The sequence below is a fragment of the Grus americana genome, chromosome 3 (genome assembly GCF_028858705.1).
Source record: "Grus americana isolate bGruAme1 chromosome 3, bGruAme1.mat, whole genome shotgun sequence".
In the NCBI taxonomy this organism is placed as follows: Eukaryota; Metazoa; Chordata; class Aves; order Gruiformes; family Gruidae; genus Grus; species Grus americana.
This window is the reverse complement of record NC_072854.1, coordinates 64,510,386-64,534,769: the sequence shown is the minus strand read 5'-3', so window position 1 is coordinate 64,534,769 and position 24,384 is coordinate 64,510,386. Positions and strand designations below refer to the sequence as shown.

General features: G+C 45.1%; 1 protein-coding gene across 4 annotated transcripts in view; it reads right to left on the bottom strand.

Moving 5' to 3' along the window:
- Positions 1-8,803, bottom strand: part of TNFAIP3 (TNF alpha induced protein 3) — a 39,919-nt gene extending 31,116 nt beyond the window's left edge. Inside the window, exons 1-4 of one of the 4 annotated variants that reach the window (XR_008576610.1) lie at positions 8,428-8,800; positions 4,788-5,089; positions 386-576; positions 13-160 (exon numbers count right to left, since the gene is read on the bottom strand). Coding sequence is in view for 3 of the 4 variants with exons in the window: in XM_054822181.1 (XP_054678156.1) it covers positions 13-160; positions 386-576; positions 4,788-5,085 (637 nt within the window). In the remaining variant the exon portion in view is untranslated. Of the gene's footprint in view, positions 1-12; positions 161-385; positions 577-4,787; positions 5,090-8,427 lie in introns of all 4 variants that reach the window. The other 3 variants (XM_054822181.1, XM_054822183.1, XM_054822180.1) reach the window with 3 other exon arrangements.
- Positions 8,804-24,384: the final 15,581 nt, after the last annotated feature.

Sequence of the window (24,384 nt, the reverse complement as noted above, 5' to 3'; positions counted from 1 at the left end):
TGGGCAACCCACCTGCAAGGACAATGACTGGCCTTCTGAGGATGTTAGCAAGGATAAAGATGTGGATTTCTTCCAGTGCATTATATGGAAGCCTGTTTCGAGCCCCCGATGTTTCTGGGGAGGTCATTTCAATGAGGCGTTCCCACTCCTCCTCCCAGTTCTGAGGAAAGAAACATCCGTCAGCAACGGTTCAAAGACACGGAGGTCAGGAACCAAATGCAGCGCAGCAATGCTCAAAATAATCATATCTTCCATTTCTTCCAAAGGAAGACTATTTCTGCTCTCCACTAACAGTGGAATCCGTGAAGCCAAAAAGCAAATGAAATCAGCAAGGCAATGCTGACGAGCACTCAGAGAACACCACCATTCCCTCAGGCCACCTTACCCGGGTGTCATAGCAGAGTCCCGTTTCTATAAACTCCTGGGATTTAATAGCCTCCCGCTGCCAGCGGAGCTTGAAGTTCTGTGTGTCCATCTCCCTGAGTGCACTAAACAATGTTTTTCTTAAGACGAGGTCGATATCTTCAATACCCCACATGTACTGCGAAGCAGCATGCATGAGGCAATTTCCATCACCTGCAAAAAAAAGAAAGAGTATGTTATTTTTAAACAGCAATTCAAATAAAACCCCACAAGTGCACGGGATATAGAATTATGCTGCACATATGCATATTCCCTGTGTGCTTCTCTCTAAGCCTTGGACACAAAGGTTTTAACAAGACTACAGCTATGAGCTCTCTGCTCAGAGATAGAAAGGAAGTTAAGTCCCCTTTCTACTGGTTTTGCCGTTGGTGTTAAGCTGTCATTCAGTAATGGTGGGAAGCCTGCCCCTTCTCTATCTTACTTAACTTTGACTGATATCATGAACTAAATTTTGGGGTCAACTGCAAATATTAGACAGTTGAAATAGCTCTTAAACACAACAAAGTCAACTTAAAATTACAAAAGAATGTGTAAATCTCCTTCATCAGTGTTTATACAAGTACACCTGATGGCACAGGGTAGACGTGGAAACCACTAAGAACACACTATAGTAACACCAAGCCTCACATCCCCTGATGAGCACTGCATTGAAAGGCTTGGCACTTGGCTGTGCTTGAACTGTAATTTTAAAAAAAAAAAAAAAGTCAGAAAGGGAAGAGTAGGTGATTTATGCAAAGCGACTGTACGAACACCTCTTGCCATCCTCTCAGAACTGATAGTATGCTGGGCTGTTAAATATTTTATTTAGAGGGTTGTTTTTCTAAAACCCCAAATTAAAACTAAATAAGTGAAAACCATAATGATTTGGTTTTCATTTAGACACACTCCTTGCATTGAAAAAGTCCTCTTTACTCAACAGGTAGGAAGGAAAGAGATGTTCTGCAATTTCAGAGGGGAAGAAACTGAGAATCAGAGGAGTTAATTAACTTAATTAAAAGGTGTGACAAACTATGCCTATGGCTGGGTTTCAAATTCTATCTCTAGCCATCTTCTTCAAAAGCAGATGTCTCCCCTGAAAGGAAGACATCAAGAATCACTACTATCATATCCTCAGATTCAAAACTAGGTCTGGTGTTTACTACAGTGGTAAACAGCTTCACTCAATGCTAAGAAACCACAGCAATTTCCATGGAATAGAGTACATCAACCATACTACTCTATTTTTCTCATGTGGGGGAAAATAACACCCCAAAACCCCCTAAAAATATCTAAATCCAGTTTGCTGCATGCATTATGAGCTCAAGTACACCATTTGTGAACACTCTTGCTACTTTTTCTATGAAACTGCAGAGAAAAAACCTGCAACAGACCCCAGATCCTGAAAAACATCTGATCTGAAATATGCTTAACGTTTCAGAAATTGCCACGGACTCAGTGCACATCAGGTTCCTGCAACTGCCCTCTGAATGCTGTCTTGCAAAGCTTGCTTCAAGTCTGCAGGCTCCTTACTTGAGCTCAAAAATCAGGGAACACCATATAAGACTGAAAGACTGACTGGGTTTCCTTCTGACCAAGAAAGATGACATATTAATCCTGTTAAAATTTTCCCTTTGCAAAATCTAGAGCAAAGATAAGATTTTTTTTTTTCCCTCTCTCTCCGAGAGCTCATTTTCAGTTCTTTATTGAGAAGCGCTGCCCAAAATTCCTTACACAGCACTTGGAATTCCCCTGCGACGTTTGACTAGCAATTGAGCAACAGTTGTACTTTTTGTTCTGCGGCTCACGGGGCTGAGCAGCAAAGCCTCCCTCGGACTTTCCCGGGGGGTGTGGCTGGGCGAGCTGGAATGAATGCCGATTCATTGTACAAGTGAAATCTCTACAGCCAATAGATGATGGAATTTTAAAATATTTTTTATTAAAAAAAACCCCCAACAAAACCAGTTTCGATTTTTATACCTCCTACTGCTTTCCTTCTATCCTCCATTCGCATATCTGCAAAGAAATGTGTGGTGATTCAAACGGGCTTTTTTAATTAAAAAACCCACACCACACTACAAACCCATGTACATATTAGACAAAATATACATCAAAAGTTCCTATAGGAAATACTTTCTCTGTTTTCAAGAATTACAACCTTCATCAGAAAAAAACCCTGAATTTTCTGAAGAAAGCCCACCATTGGCCAAAAGAACTAATGTATTCCTCCCACATCTATGGGTTAAGCAGCTAAATGCTTTAAAAAATATTCTTCATGCTGCGTGGGAGAAAAACCCCCCAACGTGTTATTTTCTGGGATAATACAGGGCTTCTCCAAGCTTCTATCCCTTCTTTCAGGGATCCTCTCCTTCAGTTCAGTCTACCTTCTCTCTCCTGCAAAGGTCCCAGTCTGCAACTACTTTGCATAAACCACCAGATCCTAAAGCCACTCCTTCTACTCATGCACCGAATGACCTCAAAGCACTGAACTGAAGCCGAGTTCATTGGCTGCGTGGGGTACGGGGACACCACAAACCAAGCCCTTGCTTTACCTTCCCTCAACCTGCCCTAATATTTCAGCATCCTGGTATGACTGCTCACGGATGGGATCCAAGTCCCCAGTCCACAAATTGTTCCCGTTTGTAACACTGGCCGACAGCCGCAAGACAATGCAAGTCACAGCTATTGAATACAGTGGTGTCAGCAACAAGGGCCTCTCCAGGCAGCATTAACCCTTGCAGGACTCGTATTACCAGGAGATGAGGGATTCCAAAAGCATTTCTCTTTGCCCTGGGCAAAAATTATGCACGTTGTCCATTTTCCTAGTAAATCTGTTAAGAGCGTATCTCCTGGGGTGAAGTTTTGAAGACTCAACACTTGGAGTGACGTTACCTTCCTAGTACCTGCAAAGCGCTGCCTGCCCTATCTGCAACTCCAGTCTTCTGGAAGTTCAAGATCACATGATCTCCATGAACGGCCTAATTAGAGTCATGAGAATTTCACACACGTGCAAAAGCCCACCAAAAGGTCAGTGCCTCTCTGACAATTACAGACACACGCATTAGGATCAGGATCTTCTAGGTCACGGCAGTGACATCTACATGGTGGTTCTGCTTTTACGGCTTTTGCACAAGACAGCCACGTGCAATCAGACTGAGAAGTGTGGTAGAACTTGGGAAGGCAAGAATGTGGACTACAAAGATAAGGACAATGTGTATATAAACAGATATGAAAAGAAGCATCCACAGAACATAACGTAAAGACTTCAACGAAGCTGCAGGTCCACCACACCTACTGTTTCTATAACCAGTATCATCTGCTCCCTGAGCAAAGAATATGTATTTTCCATGTTCTTGGAGTCCTCACTGTCCCAGTCTATCTTGCCAGTTTGGGGCAATCTGTGCTGTAGGGAATCCTGAGTCCAAGTTTGCAGCTGCGTGACCATAAGTCATAGCCATTACCGGATCTTTCCTCCACTGCATGTCAAATGCCCAGCGACTCTTACAGTCACGTGCAAAAGTTTCCTGCTTGAGACTGTGGACACACGTACACTATTCAGGAAATCTTTGTGCTACTGCTGTACCTTTTAATTCACAGCGTTTGATGCAATACACACAAAGTAACCCTAAAGCCAAGTCCTAAAACCAGCACTGACCCGTGAAAGAAAAGGACACTGCAAACTTAGTGTTGCATAAAGACGGCTGTCAGTGACACACGTGGGAGTTACTGGTGAGCCCTGAGTGGGGGGCAAGAGCTGCCAAACCCCAGCAGGTAGCTGAGGACCAGGGAGCCGGCCGGGTGTGGGGCACTGACCCCAGGGCCAGCAAGGTCAGCTTCCCAGAGGCTGCACGTCCAGGATGCTGCTGCTGGCACCACTGTTAAAGCTGGGTCAGCAAATGAACCTTGCCTGCCAGCTACAATGGCAGGGCTTATGGCAGGATATTAACTTCTGCTATATATACATGGGAATGCATCCCCGTCACTCAAAGCATCCGAAGTCTCCTCTTGCCTGGCATTAAGGGCCATTTGGCATTTCCGATGAGGCAGCCGACACACAGCAGAGTCAGATTCACAGAAAGGCGATGGGTTGCAAGTCAAGGTTCCCGCCTGGTATTTTACTCTGACGTGCCACAGGTTACTGATATTACGAAAGTATCTGTGAAATTTTCAGGCTATTCATAATACCGTGATACGGGCAGGGGACTGCTACAGCCTCAGGACAGTACATCATGTGGAAAGAATTTAAGTTTACAAAACTAAGATTAAAAGGCATCACTTTTTTAAAGCCATGCGCTTCTGTTTCAGTAACGTGAACTCAGATGCTATTAATAATGCTACATTCGTATTATCCGTTTTAATGCGAGTGCAAAGACCTGCTCATAACTTACCATTAGTCTTCAAAGGGACAAGTCTCCGAACTTCCATGCACCAGTTGAGCTTCCTCTGGCGCTCCAGTGAAGCCTGTGTGGCCTGGTCAGTCAGGGCCTTCTGAAGCGTTTCCCGAAACTGAGGGCAAAACTGGCACATTCTGAACATTTCTATGGTGTATCTGTGCATAGTCCTGAAGTGGTGAATTATTCCACTGGGGGGTTTGACCAGATCTTCAGGTGTCCTCTCTCTAATCTTCATGGCTTTCAGCATATTGCTTTGATACAAAGCTTGAGGAAGGATGTGTTGGCCAGCCATGTTTCTGGAAGACAAATGAAAAAGGATCCTCTTATTGGCATGTTAGCGTCCTTGCATCACAGCGCTATCACTTCTGCAGAGAGTGAGAAGGTACTTTCAGGGGTGGGATTCTGGCTGCAGTTTTGCCTAAAATGAGCACAGAGTGGATGCAGTCCACTGAGCCTTAAATAGATGATGGATTTCAAAGCTCATATTCATTAGTGTCTCTGCATTACTCAGTTATAGATAATGACCAACTTATTCCAATCATTTACTGTTATCATTTACTGAAATATTAAAGAGAATTTATTTATAACTAAGGAAATTGCATCATCATTCCCCCCCCCCCCCCCCAAAAAAAAAAAAAAGGCATTTAAATCAAAGTAAGGATAAAAGAAGGCAAGATCAAGGGAAGGGAAAATTATCCTGGAAACTTGACTAATTGATAATTGCGCAGTGTAATCCCATATGAACTCGCTGAACTTTCAGCACGTTTCAAGCTCTTGTTTTGATGACATGCCAAAAAAAGCAGATAATGACCACTTCAGATTTCCGCAGCCCATACATTCTGAGAAGTGATGCTTGGTACAGTACAAAAAGAACCCCAAGAATTACATGCCATGCTAGTATCCGTCCCATACTTACGGTGGCTGAAGATGGCAAATGAGGAATTTGTAGCAGAGCAAGTACTCAAGGACAGACTTATGTTACTCTGCTTGAGGCTCCTTATATTTTGTGAGCGGTAGAGCTCCTGCACAGAGGTGCTTGTGCCGTGTGTGGGGGTGCAGGCTGCAGTGCTGCTATTACTCAGCGGTAAGTCAACATAGCTGAAAAAGCATTTCCACTTGGCTCAAAAACCCCAATATTTTTCCACAGTGGGAGATGTAATGTTTGCTGCCCTGCATCCCTTTCTTCAGTATCTCTGGCCTCATAGGCTACAGCAGGAAGAACAAAAAAAACCCCATAACCTCAAACTGTCTACGCTCTCTGAAATACTTATTCAGAGCATACTAACTTTGTGGCTTAGGGTCAAATGTAGGGACCGCATCCCTTAAAACTCCCATGTGCTACGGTAACACCACCAACAGACTATTTTTACACGGAGAGACTCTCTGTGCTGTTCATGTACTTTATTGCTCTGTTTAAAAACCAAGCAAAATTTCTATTAAGACAAATAAAGGTATGCATGCCTAACATGTTTAGGCTACAGCTGGTCACATTAGGAGATCCCACCATTGTGACTATTAATCTAGGAACAAATATCAAGCCATAAGTACATATCAAGGTCTGGATATATACCTTGCCAAGTACAGGGAGACAAGAAGCAACTGAAAACTGGTTTATGCAACTATTGGTAAGTTTTCTCATGGGGATGGGAGTCTGGAGAGCCAGCGAGAGGAAGAAGGACTACAACCTGACAGACTGATGGAGGGGCTCCCAAATCTGTGGAGGCAGAAGACCCCCCTGGCACAGAAGGACTTAAGCACGCCCTTCCCCACAGGGAACCAGCTGCTCTCTCCTCTTCACCCAGACACTTCCCATGGTGACATCCACCTCCAGCTGCCCAGCTGGAGCACTGGAAAGGACCTTGCCAGGGTAAGAGAGGGGTCCTCAAACTCCTGCTGCCAGGAGCTGCCCTCTACAACCTCTCTGAGACCCAGCTGATGGAGAGATTCAGTGGACGTCCTGTCAAGCCCTAAATAGAAGCAGGTGAAACTCGAGATGCTGCAAACTCCTTTCTGCTCAGTCAGTGCAATGTCATTCACACAGTTTCCTCTGCTCCTGTAAGAGCACTAGGGACAGGGCTCAGAGCTGTCACATCTTGCAACGCACAGAAAGGCTTTCCTCTAGCTAATAATGATGGCATATTCTTATCATTCCCCCACCAACATACAGCCTTAAAATGGAAATAACACACCTTCTCATCCACTCCCCCCGCCAATATAGTTTTACACATGCTATTTATTTATGTTATCCTATATTTAAATGTATGGATGATTTCAGAAATTAAATATAAACAACCTCTCATTCATCTGTTTATTAAACACAGCTATACTTTGCTCCGAGATGACCAAAATACTGAATTCCTTACTTATGTAAGTAGAGCTATTGAGTCAATGGGATTTTTTTTTTTTACATGAATAAAGATTAATCACATGATTAAGCACTACTGGCATGGACCCCTGAAATGGTTATTTCCAGCTTTAAGTAACAAAAAGTACTGAGTTTACAGAAGCATTCACTGAAACTACTTTATTCAATATTATATTCTAGAGGCATATTTTCCCCTCCACACATGGAAATTACTGTCTCTGCTATTTACGGTATTAAACGTCAAGCAAGGCAAAAGCTGAACAACCCTTATTTTCAAAAACAATGCGATGAAACAAACAGAACTCAATAGCCACCTAAGCCAGAGATTTAAAGAACACAAAACTCAGCTACAATTATGTTTACACTGTACTGTGCTTTACTGTACGCTATACTACTTTAACCTTTTGACATGTAGTGACTACAAATTCTCAGAAAAGAACAGCTGTAAACAATGACTAAACAGCTATCTGAGGCAGCATCCTTTCTGAACATGTAATGCTAAGGATGCTGCGCTTGGGAAAGCTGAATACTGTTCTGAGATCTGCCAGTGGCTTCATAAAGTTATTTTAATTTTCTGTCCTCTAGCTGAAAAATGGCAATAATAAACTTTTCCGTGAAGTGCAAAGACAGCTAAAATAAGCACGCTTAATACACCTGCAGCGCCCATGGATTTCTATGCCTGGATCTTTGTCTGAGTGCTTGGTACAGAACTAAGCATATTGTCACTCTTCACCAGGGAAGAAGATGAAAGTTGAGGGCGGTTTACACGGCTGAGTTCATTAACCTACTGCTCTGCTGGAAGCATGTGCATGCAAGGTGGAAACGACAGCCGCTGCCACCACCTGCCAGCTTTCCCGGAGAAGGAGCTCAAAGCCGACGACTTCTCCAGCAGCGGCAAGCGCTAAAAGCAAGCCCAGCAAACCCACCGCCGGTCGGTTTCCCGGCCGTAGGCGCTGCGGAGAGCCCGCTGAGCCCCCGCGGGGGCCGGGGTCGCGCCGGGCCGGGCCAGCGCCAGTCAACAGAGGGCACAATCTCACCGCCCGGGCAAAGGTGTCCAGCGCCAACCGGGAGCCAACACACAGCCCTCCCTCGGAGCCGTAACTGCTCGGGTGCCGGGCGGAAAACGACCAAACGCCGCGGCCAAACACGCCTGGTGCCCCGAGGCGCCCTCCTGCAAAGCGGGATGAGGGAGACGAAAGCCGGTTTGGGGGTCCGTCGCCCTGCCGTGCCCTGCCCGAGTCCCCTCCCCGTGCCCGGAGCGGCGCTCACCTCTCCGCCGGCGGGCTACTCCTTCGGTCGATCCTGCCGGTAACTCCTACTCAGCAGCCTGGCTTGGGTAATGGGAAGCAGCCGATCTCGGGAGCCATCAACCTCCGCCGAGCCGGGGCTCTTTTCCCTCCGCCGCCCCCTCCCCGCCGGAGCTGCTGCTGCTGCTGCTGCCGCCGCCGCTGCGGAATGAAGGGCTGAGCCGAGCCTCTTGTTTTTTTTTCCTTTCTGTTTCAGCGCCCGGGCGCACAAAAAAAAAAAAAAAAAGAAAAAGAAAAAAGAAAAAACACACAACAAAAAACCCCCACCGGGGATTTCCACCGGCAGTGCCAGGGACTTTCCGACATGTGACAACCGCCGCCGCCCACCCCGACCGCCGTCGCCAGGGGGCGCCGCTGCGCTCCCGGCCCCGCCGCGGCTCTCCCCCCCCCGCCGTTGCCGGGCAGCCCCGCCGCCGCTCCGCCTGCCGTGACTCACCGACGGGCTTTTCGGGAGCCGGGCTGTCATTTTTCCGTTCCCCCCGACCCGGGCGTGTGTGTGTGTCCATCCCGTCCCGCAGGCCTCGCTCCGCAGCCATGCCGGTCCGGTGCTCGGCGGGACGCCGCGGCGCCACGTGGCGGGGGAGGGCATCCCACGTCCCGAGTCGCCGGGGCCGGAGGAGCGCTGTGCCCCGGTGTAGAGCATCGCCCTGGCGCCAGCACGGCGGTGTAAAAGCTCCCTCGGGCACGGGGCAGTTGTGCTGGGGAACCGGTACCTATAGCCGGTTGTGTCCTGCCCTGCCCTGCTGTGCCCAGAGCTGGGGAAGCACCCTTGTACCCTGCCTGTACCCTGCCTGTACCCTGCCTGTGCCCTGCCTGTGCCCCGGCACGCTCTGAGCATCAGTAGCAGCAGCAGCAGCAAGAGGCTCCGACTTCCCCAGGAGCCGTTATCTCGTCTGCATCCACACGGACGAGCGTGACAAGGGGCCCGCTGGACTCCTTGGTCTCTGGGAGTGGGTGCCAGCCCTCCCTGGAGCTGACATCCCGACGGGATGGGAAGGGAGCCCGTCCTGTTTGAAGCTATTGCTCTTCTAGAGTGTTTTCAAACCCAAGCAAGTGTGTTGTTTGGGTTTGGGTTGGTTGGGGTTTTTTATTTTTTTATTTATGTTGCATCTGCTTCACAGTTTTGGCTTTGTATTGTAACTAACCACAAGTGACTTAATTTCTTTAATTAGAGGTTAGACTGATATGTAATCCCATAACTCATGTGCTGGTATTTTAGGCAGGAGATGTTAACGTGCTTTAATCCAGCCCCGATCAAGGTAAAGTCATCATAGGCAAGGGGCAGAACTTCAGATTAAGGTTATCAAGTCAGGGAGATCTTAGTATCTGAATGTGTTTGTAAACTCTTGGCCACACGTAGCAGTTTGTAGGAATCATTAAATTTAATTATTGTAATCAATTAATTCACACCTTTAAACCATGTCCTAAAATCTGTGCAATGGAAAAACTCACTGAATAAAACACAATACTTAAGGCCTGTAAATATGATTTATAGCTGGGATTTATGCTGGAAAAAGGGCAGTTCCTTGCTCACCAGGCTTGCAACCTGAAAGCACCCAGAAATGAAGTACAGTGCAACAAAGTTTCTTGCAGTTTTAAAACAGGACTCAGAGATGCTGAGCTCCCGCCCGTTCCAGAGCATCCACCGTTTCCACTGACTCGGTGATAAGCTAGGGTTGCTCCACACCTTGAAATCAGGTCTTAAATCTTGACTCCTTCAGAGATCAGGTGGATTTTGGAAGAGTTTAGCCTTGAGCTCTCTCACCTCACCTCACCCCACCTCACTTCTCCAGTAGCAGCAGCAGCTGGCTCAGCTCACGCGCTCCTGTCCCATGCTGTGGTTATGTGGCAGCATGCTCTTTCCCAGGGTTTACAGGGCTGGGTCTGGCTCTGCACAGCCTGCCATCCTTCTTTCTCTGACTTTGTTCAAAAAGAAGGGAGGCATGTGGCTGGGCAGAGAATAATACCTTCCATTTTTTTTTTTCCTCCTCCCTTGCACAGATTTCTTTTAAATAAATTTTTGGTGTTTTTTTTGTTTTCTTTTAGTACAGCTCCTTTTTTTTTTCTTTTCTTTTTTTCCCCCTAGCCTCTCTGCTGCCTCGGAAAGTAGTAGCTGAGTAGGAAGGCTCTGCACTTAAGGATTGATGGCCTGAGGGATGACTGAGATCCAGGGCACGGGATGCCTGAGGGAACTGGGCCTGAGCGATCACTTGCAAACTGGCATAGCATCTGTGGCGTGGTTTACCCAGTGTAGGTTTCCTTCAGCATCTTGGTATTCCCTACGCCTGGACATTTTTCCCTCTCTCCTTACATGGGCTGAGGAACTGGATTACTGAATTGATCTGATTAGAAAACTGCTTGCTTTAGTTATTTATTTATGTATTTATTTATTTACCAAGACATTTCTCTTATGTGATGTAAAGCCTGGTCACTCAGTGAGTTTTACTGAGAGTGTTTGAAGTGATGGAGAGTTTTACTGTGGAGTGGGAATAAGGAGCTAAGGTAGGAAGGAGGGACTTGTACCCTGCTTTCTACGTGAAACTGCAGCAAAGAGATTAACAAGTGGTTCTAGCCCCTTCTGGTGTTCACCCGCAAGAAGAAGGAAAGGAAAATAAATGTGAGTAAGGAGACTAATAGTTCTGCAGATATTAGCTGTGAGCATGTGAGGGAGATGCTGAGTCCCAGGAAAACATGAAAAGACAACAGCTTATTTTTATTTTTCTAAATGGTGAGCACCTCTGAATATTCATAATTACTATTTACACCTCGATAAACTGAAAGTTGATTGCACGTGGCTAAGGCTGATGTTTATCATACAGGTCTGAGCAGGATGGCAGGAATTTATTTGATCTGAGTTTGCACAGCACAAAATAAAGTTCTGTCTTGTCAGCCGAATCTCCGAGGCAATATAGGAATACATTAAGAACATCAACAACATCAATAATTATAGAAGGCATTAATATACATTCCTCTTTTCTGATTTACTCCCATTTCTTGTAATTAAACCCCACCATTTATGATATAATGTGTATATTTGATATGTATTATGAGTTTATCCCATCATTTATGATATAATGTATTTGACAGAATATAAACATATATACATATATATAAAAGGGCAAGGAAAATTTTCTTCTTTGAAGTGTGTGTGTGTAGACACACATACGCACATACCCCCCTATATATATACACACAGACACATATTTTTATGTATATATACATATCTATATCTTTTGAGGAAAGGGGGAAGTTCTCCTTGCCATTGAGAACAGGATAAGAAATACTTCAAATTACAGCTACCTAGATTCTGGCTAGGCATAAGGGTAAAAAACCCCATCCTTATAAGTGGTGAATTTTGTATATCCCTGGAGTAGGCTGTCTAGGGAAGCTGTGGGATATCCATATTTGGAGGGTATTTAAGTCATCAGTTTCATGCACATCAATCAATAACAATTCTTTATTGTACTTGGGAAGAAGAATAAATCTCTCAAGGCCCTGTTCAGCTCTGTATCTCTAAATTATTTTAATTACTTCACTTCTTTTTACTGTTCAGAAAGAAGGAGCTCATGCTCACTAAATTACACCAAGACCTCAGAGTGTTCAGAATACCATGACCAAGTGTTTCAGAGGCTGCATTAGGTAAGACTCATTGTCAAGACAGTACTCATATAATATTCCATCACAGGAAGATGACAATGATAATATTTATGGATAGTAACATTCAGACTTTAAGAACTCAATCATTTGCCAGGTCTTTTAATATCAGATAATTCTGTAAGAGGTGTGATTCATCTAGAACGGAGGAAAAGGATCATACAGGGGAATCCCTTCTATTGCAATAGCAGTGCTCGAGGTCATGCTTGAGTTCAGCACTTCTGTCTTCCAGGAGCCTTTTTGTTGCTTCTTGTCCTAGTGGAGAAGTGATGAGAAGAGCTTGTCGGTACAGAGGAGAAAGAGGGAGGAAAATCCCTTAAGCCTCTATCAGACAGAAACTGGTGCTTACTACTGAATCAAATAGTGATAGTAAAAAAACCCAACCCAAACCCAAACTCATCTTCACCACTTAGAGAGCAAGAGCTGAACTGGTTTAGTGAATTTTCCATTATACTCATCTGAATACAGTAAGAGAAATTCCGGATTCCCAGGGAGGCTTTTACCAGGGGATTGTGGCAAGGGACTGTACTGGGAGTAGGGGTTCTTATTTATGCCACTGGGCCAATCATCCCCCTGCTTTTCTTCTGCATTTTATCTTTTTTTTTTTTTCTTCTTTTTAATATCTGTGATAGAAATGTCAGAAGTAAGGGGCTGGAATTGCAGTGTGTTCCAAAGAAGCTGAAAGTTCAAATCTTGCTTTAGCCCCTTTTGTTGAGCTGTAGGTTAAACATTAAGGAGAATATTCTCCCATTAAGGCTGGTGAAGCATGGCAATAAATGACCTATGGAGGCAAACATTGGACACTTTAAGAACAGGTTATATGAGCTAGAAGAGGGTTAAGTATGGCCTTAACCATGCTTACTTCCTGGTGTGGAGGTAACGGGCAAGCTGAAATCTCAGAGTGCCTTTACAGCACTGTTTTATGAAGGTCTGTGAAATATGTGAAAAGGTTGCAGTGGTAATTACAATATCTGTCTAACTTGATTTTTATCTATTGTACATTCCTCTGGTATCTGTACACACTGGATTGAGCCTCAGGGCCCCTAAGAACGGCAGAGACATATATCTACGTATAGCTATATTTGAGATAGCAGCACAGCCCAGCATTACTGACCCTCTGCAACGCACAATATAGAGAATTCCAATAAGCCCCCAGCAAGAAATAAGCAGAAGGCCAACATTGTTTTTGCCTAGGACAGCAAAGGGCTTTGTGTGGATTTTGAAGCAGGCTCAGACAGGGCTTGTGGCTAAACTGAAGAAAATAAGAACAGCAGTAGTAAGCCAAATCAAAGGCCCATGGAGCTCAGTGCCCTGTTTCTCACAGTGGTTGAAAAGATGCCTAGGAAAGAGTGTAGAAACGGAGTGGGTTGTTCCTGACACTTTTCCAGCCCACACCTTGCCACAGTTTTCCTGTGGGATTTGGGGCTGTGGCTTAACATTCTGGTACCTCAGTTTCTGAGTTGTACGGTACATATAAGGATGTTTCTTGTCTCACACTCTTCCATATCTTTCTTATTTAATTTTGACTACAAACTCTTTAGGATAGAGACTTTTCTTTTGTGTTTGCTGTACTTTAACAGCTAGACACATGGTTATTTACCATGCATATTTACAGCGTGGTCCCTGCTTCAAGAAAGTTAACATTCAAGTGTAGCAGACTTCACTAAACTGTGAACTACGACTGTCATAATGGTCTTTGATTTCGGTGAGGGTCGTAAGCATAAAGCACTGCGTAGGTAACACTGCAGAGAGATGGGTTCTGCACAGGGATGATCTCTTTCCAAAACTGTAGTAGTCAGCATGCCTTAATGCACAGAGCAAATGGCTGGGTTTAGGTAGCGCAAGTCCACTCATTTTAGCCTTTACCTTGATTTTTGAGGCTGGGACAACTGCTGTGCTGCCTAAATGGACAGTGCACACCACAGCAGGGGACCCCAAAGCAGAGTCTGGATTTCAGAGCTGTTTGCTTCAGCCAGCACTTCAGCATCCATGAGGCAGCGACTGGTTAACAAAGAAATAGCTAAAGATAATGCCGCATCTGAAATCTGGCGGGAACTGCAGTTTTCTTTCCTTTCTTCTATATTCCCGTCTGATGAGATTACATAAGCAGCAATTCTAACTGTAGGTATGAAGTAAGAATTTAGCTCAGAGCTACACCCTCTGGGAGCAGATGGGAAGGGTTGAGGAATGGAGCTAGCGAATGCCTGCTCACGTAATTAAAGCCCTTACTCCTCTCCTCTATTCCCCAAATAATTTCAACATATCATGCTGACAGGCTGTGTTGGGTTTGCGTGGCAAGGTTTTGGTAGTGGGGGGGCTACAGGGGTGGCTTCTATGAGAAGCTGCTAGAAGCTCCCCCTGTGTCTGACAGAGCCAATGCCAGCCGGCTCTAAGATGGGCCCGCCGCTGGCCAAGGCCAAACCAATCAGCGCCTCTGTGATAACATATTTAAGAAGGGAAAAAACAGTTAGAGAGAGCTTTTGCAGCCAGAGAGAGGAGTGAGAAGATGTAAGAAACTCTGCAGACACCAAGGTCAGTGCAGAAGGAGGGGGAGGAGGTGCTCCAGGCGCCGGAGCAGAGATCCCCCTGCAGCCCGCGGTGAAGGCCATGGTGAAGCAGGCTGTCCCCCTGCAGCCCATGGAGGAAGGATGAGGGGGTGTAGCGATTCCACCTGAAGCCCGTGGAGGACCCCACGCTGGAGCAGGTGGAGGCACCTGAAGGAGGCTGTGGCCTGTGGGAAGCCCACGCTGGAGCAAGCTCCTGGCAGGACCTGTGGACCCGTGGAGAGAGGAGCCCACACGAGAGCAGGTTTGCTGGCAGGACTTGTGACCCTGTGGGGAACCCCATGCTGGAGCAGTCTGCTCCTGAAGGTCTGTACCCCCTGGGAGAGACCCACACTGGAGCAGTTTGTGAAGGACTGTAGCCCGTGGGAGAGACTCATGTTGGAGCAGTTCGTGAAGGACTGTCTCCCATGAGAGGGACTCCATGCTGGAGCAGGGGAAGGATGAGAGGAGTCCTCCCCCTGAGGATGAAGAAGTGGCAGAAACACCATGTGATGAACTGACCGTAACCCCCACTCCCCGTCCCCCTGTGCTGCTGAGGGGGGAGGAGGTTGAAGCCGGGAGTGAAGTTGAGCCCGGGAAGATGGGAGGGGTGGTGGGAGGTGTTTTAAGATTTGGTTTGATTTCTCATTCCTCTACTCTGTTTTGCTTAGTAATAAATTAGATGAATTCCCTCTCTAAGTTCAGTCTGTTTTGCTCGTGACGATAATTAGTGAATGATCTCTCCCTGTCCTTATCTCGACCCATAAGCTTTTCGTTGTACTTTTTCTCCCCTGTCTAGTGAACGAGGGGAGTGATAGAACGGCTCTGGTGGGCACCTGGCCCCAGCCAGGGTCAACCCACCACACAGTCAAACTTTCTTAGAACAGTCTGTAGTTCACCAGACTTGCTGGTCTTTCAGGTCTGTAGTATACTGTGCTATCTTAGCTCCTTTCCCAGTGAATTGTAGTCTCACTGGAAGTTTTTATTTTCTCTCAAAATATATGCAGTTTGTATAGTCTGAAAGGTAAAAAAGTCAGTGCAACCTGTTCTCATTTCTTTTATATATTTCCAATAATGTATTTTCTTACGTAGTTTCCATTTATTAAGCGAAACTTACACTCTTTAAAATCAGTAAAGCTATTTTAAATTGTGGTTAATTTCCATGTGCTTGGTGAATACGTGAATGAATGACTTTGTATCATTCCTTACTAATATGAGACAACTGCTGACACCATTTTCTCTCAAGATGGAAATATCTCCTCCTCAGCAGCTCCCAGCAATGGAATTATATGGGAACTGCTAAGTGAATAAAAACTCACCATGTGAAGGTAATCTTTAGTCACAAATCATAGAGCATGAGGCTTGTCAATCTTTTCCCTGTGTAATTTTTGTAATTTCTCCCAATTCACCAAAATGTGGAGAAGTAGCCAAGAAATATCCATTTCCACAGTACATGGTGAATGTTTCTGACCAGCTTTTTATGTGCGTAATTGTCTAGTCTGATCTCCTCAATAACACAGATCATTGAGCTTCACCTGTAGTTATTCCATCAGCCCCATAACTTCTGCTAGATGCACAGCATCTCTTTCAGAAAGAGACTATTTTGATTTTTTCAGAGAGAATAGAATTGTATAAGGGGTCTGGTACCCCCAGCACTCACCGTAAATCCCATTTTAGAATAACTAGTGTAGGTGTGGGATTTAATCTCATTTGGTACACCCCCAGCCAAACAGTTTCACCGGGGTTTTACCTCAAAAGTGTTAAGTATTGAATAGGTTTCAGTATCTTGTATGTTAAGAGGTTAACTACATTTTGGGTCTGTTCAAAGCTCACAGCAGTTTTCAATGACAATGAGGAAGTGAATTCATTCCTGGACTTTCAAAAGCAGAGGAAAGGCATTTCCTTTGCGTAGAGCAAATTCTCTTCATGGGGAATAACACAAAAGGCTTGTATGAGTGGCCAGAAATTCAAGCTAGCTTTCCGAGTGGAGAGAAAATCTATTTGCCTTGTATTAGCAGTACCAGAATTTCCCCAAGAAAAATTCCTGCAAAAAAGGATGTTTGTTTACGTATGGGAAGTTACCAGCATTTGCTGAATTAAATAATGGAGTCCATAGAATGATTTCTAAAAACTAAGAATCATCTCCTACCAGGGAAATGGTGATTTTGCTTTGTAAACATGGGTTTAGTCAATGTCCCTGGGGTGGCTCTGATCATGTGTTTTAGCTCAAAAAGTGTGTTTTTTTCCATGGAATTTCTTCTGATTCGCACTGATTTCAGGGAGAAGGGAATCCCCATTTTTTCAATGACAGCATTTATTGGTAACACTAACATAATCATTTATTCCTATCTTCACAGAGTTTTGTAATATTTCTGCCATGTACATGTGGGCAATGTGTTTTCATGTCACATGCCCCCCACTTCTGTAATTTTTGCAGCTGCAGAACACAGCCCACAAGCTCCTTACTATAAATTATTGCTCACTCATTTAGGTGGAGAGAAGTAAAAGCAGTCCCAGATAGATTTGGGAATAGTAGAGGAAGAAGTAGTGTATCATGGCTAGGACATGCTATAGAAATCTATTAATCTCTAGTCTGCATCGAGCACTCTAAGTAACTCTGTCCTGGTCTGGTCCTAGAGCATTAGAATTGAGGACTGTCTGACCTGAATCACCTGCACCAAGCAAATGCATCTCTCCAATTGTAGACCTTCTTCATATGGAGCGGAGTCCCTTTTCACGGTACAGTAACATAGTCCAGACAGTGTGGGACAGGCAGATTCTGAGGGGCTGTAATAGTTTGTTGAACAAAAGAATTTTGCATGCTTTCTAATTGGCAGTTATGATGAATTTGCCATATTCTTTAGAAGAGGCATTTCTTTATTTGGTAGACCAGTTTTACAGAATGCTGCTGTGGACAAGGTAAAAGCTGAAAGTCCAACACCAAAGATTTAAGTGTAGTACATACAGCTTTATCCCGGCTGGGTCATGTCTGGCTTGTGCAGCAGTAGTCAAACAACCTAAAAAGACCAGTGCACAGCTGATCCTGATCTCCTTGGTCTCCTTCTGCTGTTCTGCCATTTTTTCCCTTTTATTCTTATACATATTGCCCAAACTCATTAATTTTAAAAATAGTTGAAAGGGAAACACTAACTCCATGGCTAATTCTCAAATAACTTGTAATGAAATTTCATGAAAACATGAGGCAGAAACACAAGGAGCTATAGTCAGTAACTATTCCATGGGATTTGTTGCCACTGTAAAGGTTACAAGCTGCACTGGCTTGACATGTTTCGATGAGGCCCACTAGGTCTACCTACATAGGTTTCTGCTTGCAATTTCAGCACGTTTATGGCATCATGTAATTTCCTGGCCTAAATAAAGTCATTCAGGTGTGTGCTGAGGAGCAGCTATGATATTCTTCCAAAGAAATGGCTACATTTCAGGGGTGGTTCCAGTGTACAAGAAGAAAAAGAGAGAAAGAGATTGCCCTGTGCCACATCACCTGCTGAGAAACACAGACCAGCATATGCTTGATTTCTGTGCTTGTGAATAATAGTTCTTCTATCATGAAAGTAATACATGGGCTGTATTCTCCAGTAAGGATATACATCTATGTACGCATGTGTGCACAAATGACAGAGAAGTGAAACAGAGAAGGCTAAATCTTAAGATGACAGAGACAGCAGAATGCAAACAACATGGATAAAGATCATGGTGTGGTATCTACAGAGTACAGAGTGGGTGGTTTTCACACATTCTCCATGAACTTCTTCTCTTTGACACTCTCAGCAATAGCTTTTCAGCTCTTCTAGTCTGCAGGCTGCACCCGCAAGGGCACCCATCCCTGCTCCTCAGATCTGCTTGCAATGCACTCCCCTGAGCTCCTGGCTCTGAGGGTAGCCAGGGCAGTGTAAGCTCAAGTCTGTCTCCCCCAACAGTACCCTTAACCATTCATCCCCCTGCCTGAGCAGGAAAGTATCTCTTTTGGAGTATCCAGTGGATCTAATAGCATCATGATCAGTTATAACCATGATTCAGAATCCATTTCCTGAGAGGGGCTTAATCTGGTTCACTTCAGTGGGATGGAAAATCATAGAATGGTTTTGGCTGGAAGGGACCTCAAAGACCATCTAGTTCCAACCCCACTGCCATGGGCACGGACACCCTCCACTAGACCACGTTGCCCAGAGCCCCATCCAACCTGGCCTCGAACACTTCCAGGGAGGGGGCAGCCACAACCTCTCTGGGCAACCTGTTCCAGTGCCTCACCACCCTCACAGTGAAGAATTTCTTCCTAATATCTAATTTAAATCTACCCTCCTTCAGTTTAAAGCCATTACCCCTTGTCCTATCACTCCATGCCCTTGTAAACAGTCCCTCTCCAGATTTCTTGTAGGCCCCCTCCTTTAGGTACTGGAAGGCTGTTATGAGGTGTCCCCAGAGCCTTCTCTTCTCCAGGCTGAACAAGCCGAACTCTCTCAGCCTGTCCTCACAGGAGAGGTGCTCCAGCCCTCTGATCATCTTCATGGCCCTCCTCTGGACCCATTCCAACAGCTCCATGTCCTTCTTATGTTGAGGTCACCAGAGCTGGACACAGTACACTAGGTGGGGTCTCACAAGAGCGGAGTAGAGGGGCAGAATCACCTCCCTCGACCTGCTGGTCACGCTACTTTTGATGCAGCCCAGGATATGGTTGGCTCTCTGGGCCACAAGCACGCGTTGTTGGGTCACATTGAGTGTCTCGTCCACCAAGACCCCCAAGTCCTTCTCCTCAGGGCTGCTCTTAATCCATTCGCTGCTCAGCCTGTAGCTGTGCTTGGGATTGTCCCGACCCATGTGGAGGACCTTGCACTTGGCCTTGTTGAGCTTCATGTGGTTTGCACGGACCCACCTCTCAAGCCTGTCAAGGTCCCTCTGGATGGCATCCCTTCCCTCCAGCATGTCGACTGCACCACACAGCTTGGTGTCGTTGGCAAACTTGCTGAGGGTGCACTGTCCATGTCACCGACAAAGATGTTAAACAGTGCCGGTCCCAGTACCGACCCGTGAGGAACACCACTCATCACTGGTCTCCACTTGAACAACTCTTTGAGTGCGACCATCCAGGCAATTCCTTATCCACTGAGCGGTCCATCCGTCAAATCCATGTCATGCCAATGAAATGGAGGGATAAACTTCAGGCTTGTGATGCTTCAAGGGATAGAATCTCAGTGTTTACGTGGCTCGTTAGCTACACTCTGACGTGGTCACTCTCATCTAACCCCTGCAAGAACACTCAGTCTGGACATGTCTGTCTTTTGAAACTCCTCCATCCAAAATAGCAGTCATTAGTTATTCCTGGTCACAGACCAAGGCCTTATTCTAAGCAAACATTGTTCCAGGAGTCCCTGTGCTCCTATGACTATTTACTCTTCTGACTGCAGGTACGTTACATTGGCTGTGGGAGCAGGTATCTATATCTGATCTATTTCTGTTTTCTTTCTACGGTACATTGAATCCCTAGAGATGCAGGGAGGAAGTAATCTCTGCACCCTCTGCCTTTGTGGTAGATTCTTGTGGAGATTGCAGAAGGAAGATGTGTTCTGCCCCCTTGGCTGCTTGGCATGTGTACCATAATTGGGCGTTAATGACACCAGGATTATTTCTGACGTCATTTTCTGTAGAGAGATTAGTTCCTTTACAGATAGGACAAATGGCACCAGAATGGGAAGAGTTTACAACACGCCAAAGTAGAGCAGCCCTGTTACTTCAAAGTTCAAAATGGGAGTCTACAAACTCTGGAGAAACTTCCTGGTACTGGAGCTATCCCGGACAGAAAGGGCAACTCCTTCTAATGAAGTTCTCCACGGTTCTAATGAAGCTCTGCAGTAGTTCACCTACTTCCACTGAACTGTGCATAAAAAAACCCACAATGCTGTTGTAGTCCATAGCTAATTTAGCATCTCAATTGCTCATCAAAGGTAAATCCCCTAATTGAACATTCACCATTGCATGAATGTTTTTGCAGATTAGAGGCACCTACACACACTTACCCATTTCTTGCCTTAGTTAAATACTCAGTGTATCTGCTCGATGTTAAGCCATCACTGCTATTATTTAGAGAAAGTTGGTACAACATCTCTCAAGAGTTAAATTAGAGCATGTGTTTCTGTCTAATGTCTTAATTATAAAGCAGAATCAGGCAAAAACAATTTACTAAAGTGCTCAGCATCATTGGTGTTAAAAAGCAGTTTCCTGGGTTTTCCATGTTTGTCAAACTACTTATTTTTTGGATGAAGTGTCTTGATATTGGTCTCCACAGTGAATTTGGTGACAGAGGTGAGAAGGAGGGAAAACCTGACTTAAAATAGCTCATTCTTTTCTAGGGACAAGGCTAGGGAAAAAACCACATCATTTTGTCTGTGTAAAAAAATCCACCAACTCTTTCTTTAAATTGCCCTGATGGCCTATTTGGAGCAGAAACCTGAGTTATGGCAACAGAAAGACTTATGCATCAGGGATGTGCTATTTGGAACTCAAAGAAATGTCAGTCCAAACCTATTGCTAGTCAACTGCTATTTGCACTTGTAGGTAGGGACTTTTAAGAGTCAAGGTGCAGGTGGTTCTGTAATGAATGACCATGTGTGAATTCCTCTTAGCTTCTCATGGTGGCCATACCACTGTGCCTCCCTCTGTCCTGGCTGGAGCTATGTCTCTGGATCATGTCCTACAGAGCTCACCCCATGCTTTGGCTTGGCCGTGCTGCTTTCAGTGAACAGCATATTTGCCTGCCATCCAAGAAATATTCTCTGGTTGACCTGAAACCATCAGGATTCAGATCAAATCTTGTACGTGGAAATATTTCAGGGTGAACACAAGTGGAAGTGCCAATTTCCCCTGTTGCCCAGTGGCCCAGGGGAGGTGACATGTACAGAATGTGGTTGGCACAGTTTAATTTCTGCCTCTACCACAGAAAGCTAGGTGACGACAGAGGCAAACCTAGATTTCCTTTACTCTCCTTGGTGAAGCAAGGAAATCTCCAAGCTATGCTGAGGCACAGATTACGCAGGAGTCTTTCAGTCCCTCTTGCTCAAACTGTGGCCCTTAAATAATTATTTACTTTCTGGGTAGGAGAGAAAGCACCGAGGAGTTAGGTTTCATCATAGACTAACAATGAGGAATCTTACTGAGGTTATTCCAATCAATAGTTAAATATTTCTAAATAGAGTAGGAGAGTCTCAACATGCAAAGTTGGGAGCACCTTACCCTGGACTGTACCATCTGGTGATATTAGCTGTGGAAGAAAAGCCTGGATCTCCTCAAGTACCAAAAAGTTAACCAAAGGCTCCTTAGTTAAAAGGCAAGAAGCTATAGCACTGCCTCTTTGTTCTTCACTTTGTGCCCGTTGTTTTTTATGCTTCCAATGCTATAAATGGAAACGAAAGGTTTTCTAATGCGTAAAAATGCAGGTGAATATAATTTTTCAGGTTAATAAAAGGAACAGAAAAATCTGCATTTTCCCCCAGATCAAACCACTTCTTTTATTGATTTTTCAGTTCTTCCACTAAACCAAACCTGCTTTATCCAGAGCTGGAGTATGTTGCCATCCTGCAATTGTGTGCTCCCCACAGTGTGATGGAGCATATACCATCCCCTCACAGATCCAGTGTAGCCCACAGGGTGCAACCGTGCAGGGTGATCCAGAGAAGGTTTGCTGCAGCCCAGACCTGTAGGGCAAGGCTGGACCTCCTGTAATTCCTGCCCCCCACTGATCCAAATCAAGGTGGGAAGCAAGGTAAATGAAACAAGGGAGCTTCTCCCTATCTCATGCTCTCAGTGGCCTTTGTCTTGCCAGCAAGCATTGTAGAAGAAGGGAATATCTGTGACTTGGGCAGAGCCTGGTGTTACTTGAGTGGCAGCTGATACTTGATGGTGATTGCTGGTAACCAAAATTGAAGACGACTGAATTTCAGAGCTGGGGAGACCGGGGACACAGAACAGTTTCTGTGGGAGACGGGAAACTGGGTACTGAGAAGTGGTGTAAGGAAGTGATTGAGTCAATCAATTAATTCATCAGCTGTACCAGAATGGAAACCAACTGGGACTGTGGAAATCGGTGATGTAAAAAGTGCCAACTCTTACTAGGAGCTAAAATACAGGATAAGAAAAGGAAATGACTAGAGAAAAAAAGATCAAGTAAAGGAAGGAACTGAGTGGGACAGGGATAGAAGGAGCCCAGGGAAAAGGCTACAATGAGGAGTCAGAAAACAGAGAACAATGGGAAGGTGAAGGCTATCAGCAAAATGTCCAATATTATGAATTTTGGAGAGATAAAGACTTAGCCAGGAGGGCTAGAAAAGTGGACTGGAACTTGGTAAAGCAAGGAGATGGGAGCTTGGTGAAGCTGAGGGATGAAGACTGAAAGTTGAAGAGAACAAAATTAGAGGGATAAGAAAGAATCAGGTGGAACCTGAACAGGGAGGAGTGAGGAATGAAAAGGGGAAAATGTGTGGCAGTGGGGAGGCACATGTGTGTCCCACTGCGCAGTCTGTGCTTGAGCATGGGTTGGTGTTCAAACTCCTTGAGTTTTGCCATTTCTGCACCAGGGATTATCCGTTACCTTTGTCCCACACTTCCTATCACTCCCTCTGAGATTAAAGAACACTAAAGTCACTAAGTGTGATACATGAGGATGCCCATCTCCTTCACAGTACATAAGACATTTACCCTGGGGGAGTCAGGGGTGTGAAGCAGAGTGAAGAGGACATCCCCCATGTGTCCAGGACCTCCTTCGCTTTGCTTGCCTTCTCGTTCGGAGGCTGCAGGCTGAAGGAAGGGGTTGCATGGAGAACAAGCACAGCCGCCCCGTGAAGGCAGTCACATGCTGGCCTGGGAAACTGTGCTTTATCCTCTTCTTTGCCACAAAATTTCTGTGCGGTGCTGGGCAAATTTTTGAAACCTACCTTGTCAGAGGTGGTGACTGACTGGGTGCTCCTCGTATTACGCATGTGTGGGTGGAGATTTCGGGTCTGACGTGAAGGAGTGCTGAGTTCTCACAGCTGTAGCTGAGGTAATGCATACTGTGCTTTGGAGACAGAAAGTAGAGTATTAAACAAACTGAGAAATCAGGTCCTAGGGAGTACACGAAGTAATGGAAACTTTTGACCTTAATCTCTTTGTGCTTCATTTCCCTATGTGTAAAATGTGGATTGTACCACCCCCTCATGCTGCACGGCTTACGAACAAAGATTAGCTAACATTCAAAGATACTCAGATGCTTTAGCGATGAGGCAAGAGCAAGACTCTCTGAGTAATTTTATATTCAGAGCCGTTTTCGAGTAGTAAGTAAAGTGTGAGGCTAGGCACTGAGCAAAGGGGAGGACACAAAAGCCCAAATAGCTGTTCATCAAATGACTGGCTTTGCAGCCCGTGCATGCAGAGAGATGGCACTGGGGTGGAAAAAGTTATTGTGAGATCGTGAAAGGACTCTCTCCTAAGGCACAGAGCAACTAAAATAGAGCTGCAAAGGTAACTTAAATTCCCTGACTGCTTGGTCTGTAAATGTCTGATGAACATTTCTGTGCACAACATAAACTTGTGTTAGCAAGCTCTCCTTGGTGAAATGGACATTTATCTCTGTCTGTAATGCAAGATGAGTGAGGCTTGCCTCCTTGTAGTATAGTATACTCTGTTGGTGAATAACAGTATTATTAACGTGTTAATTTTAATTAATATGTTGGCAT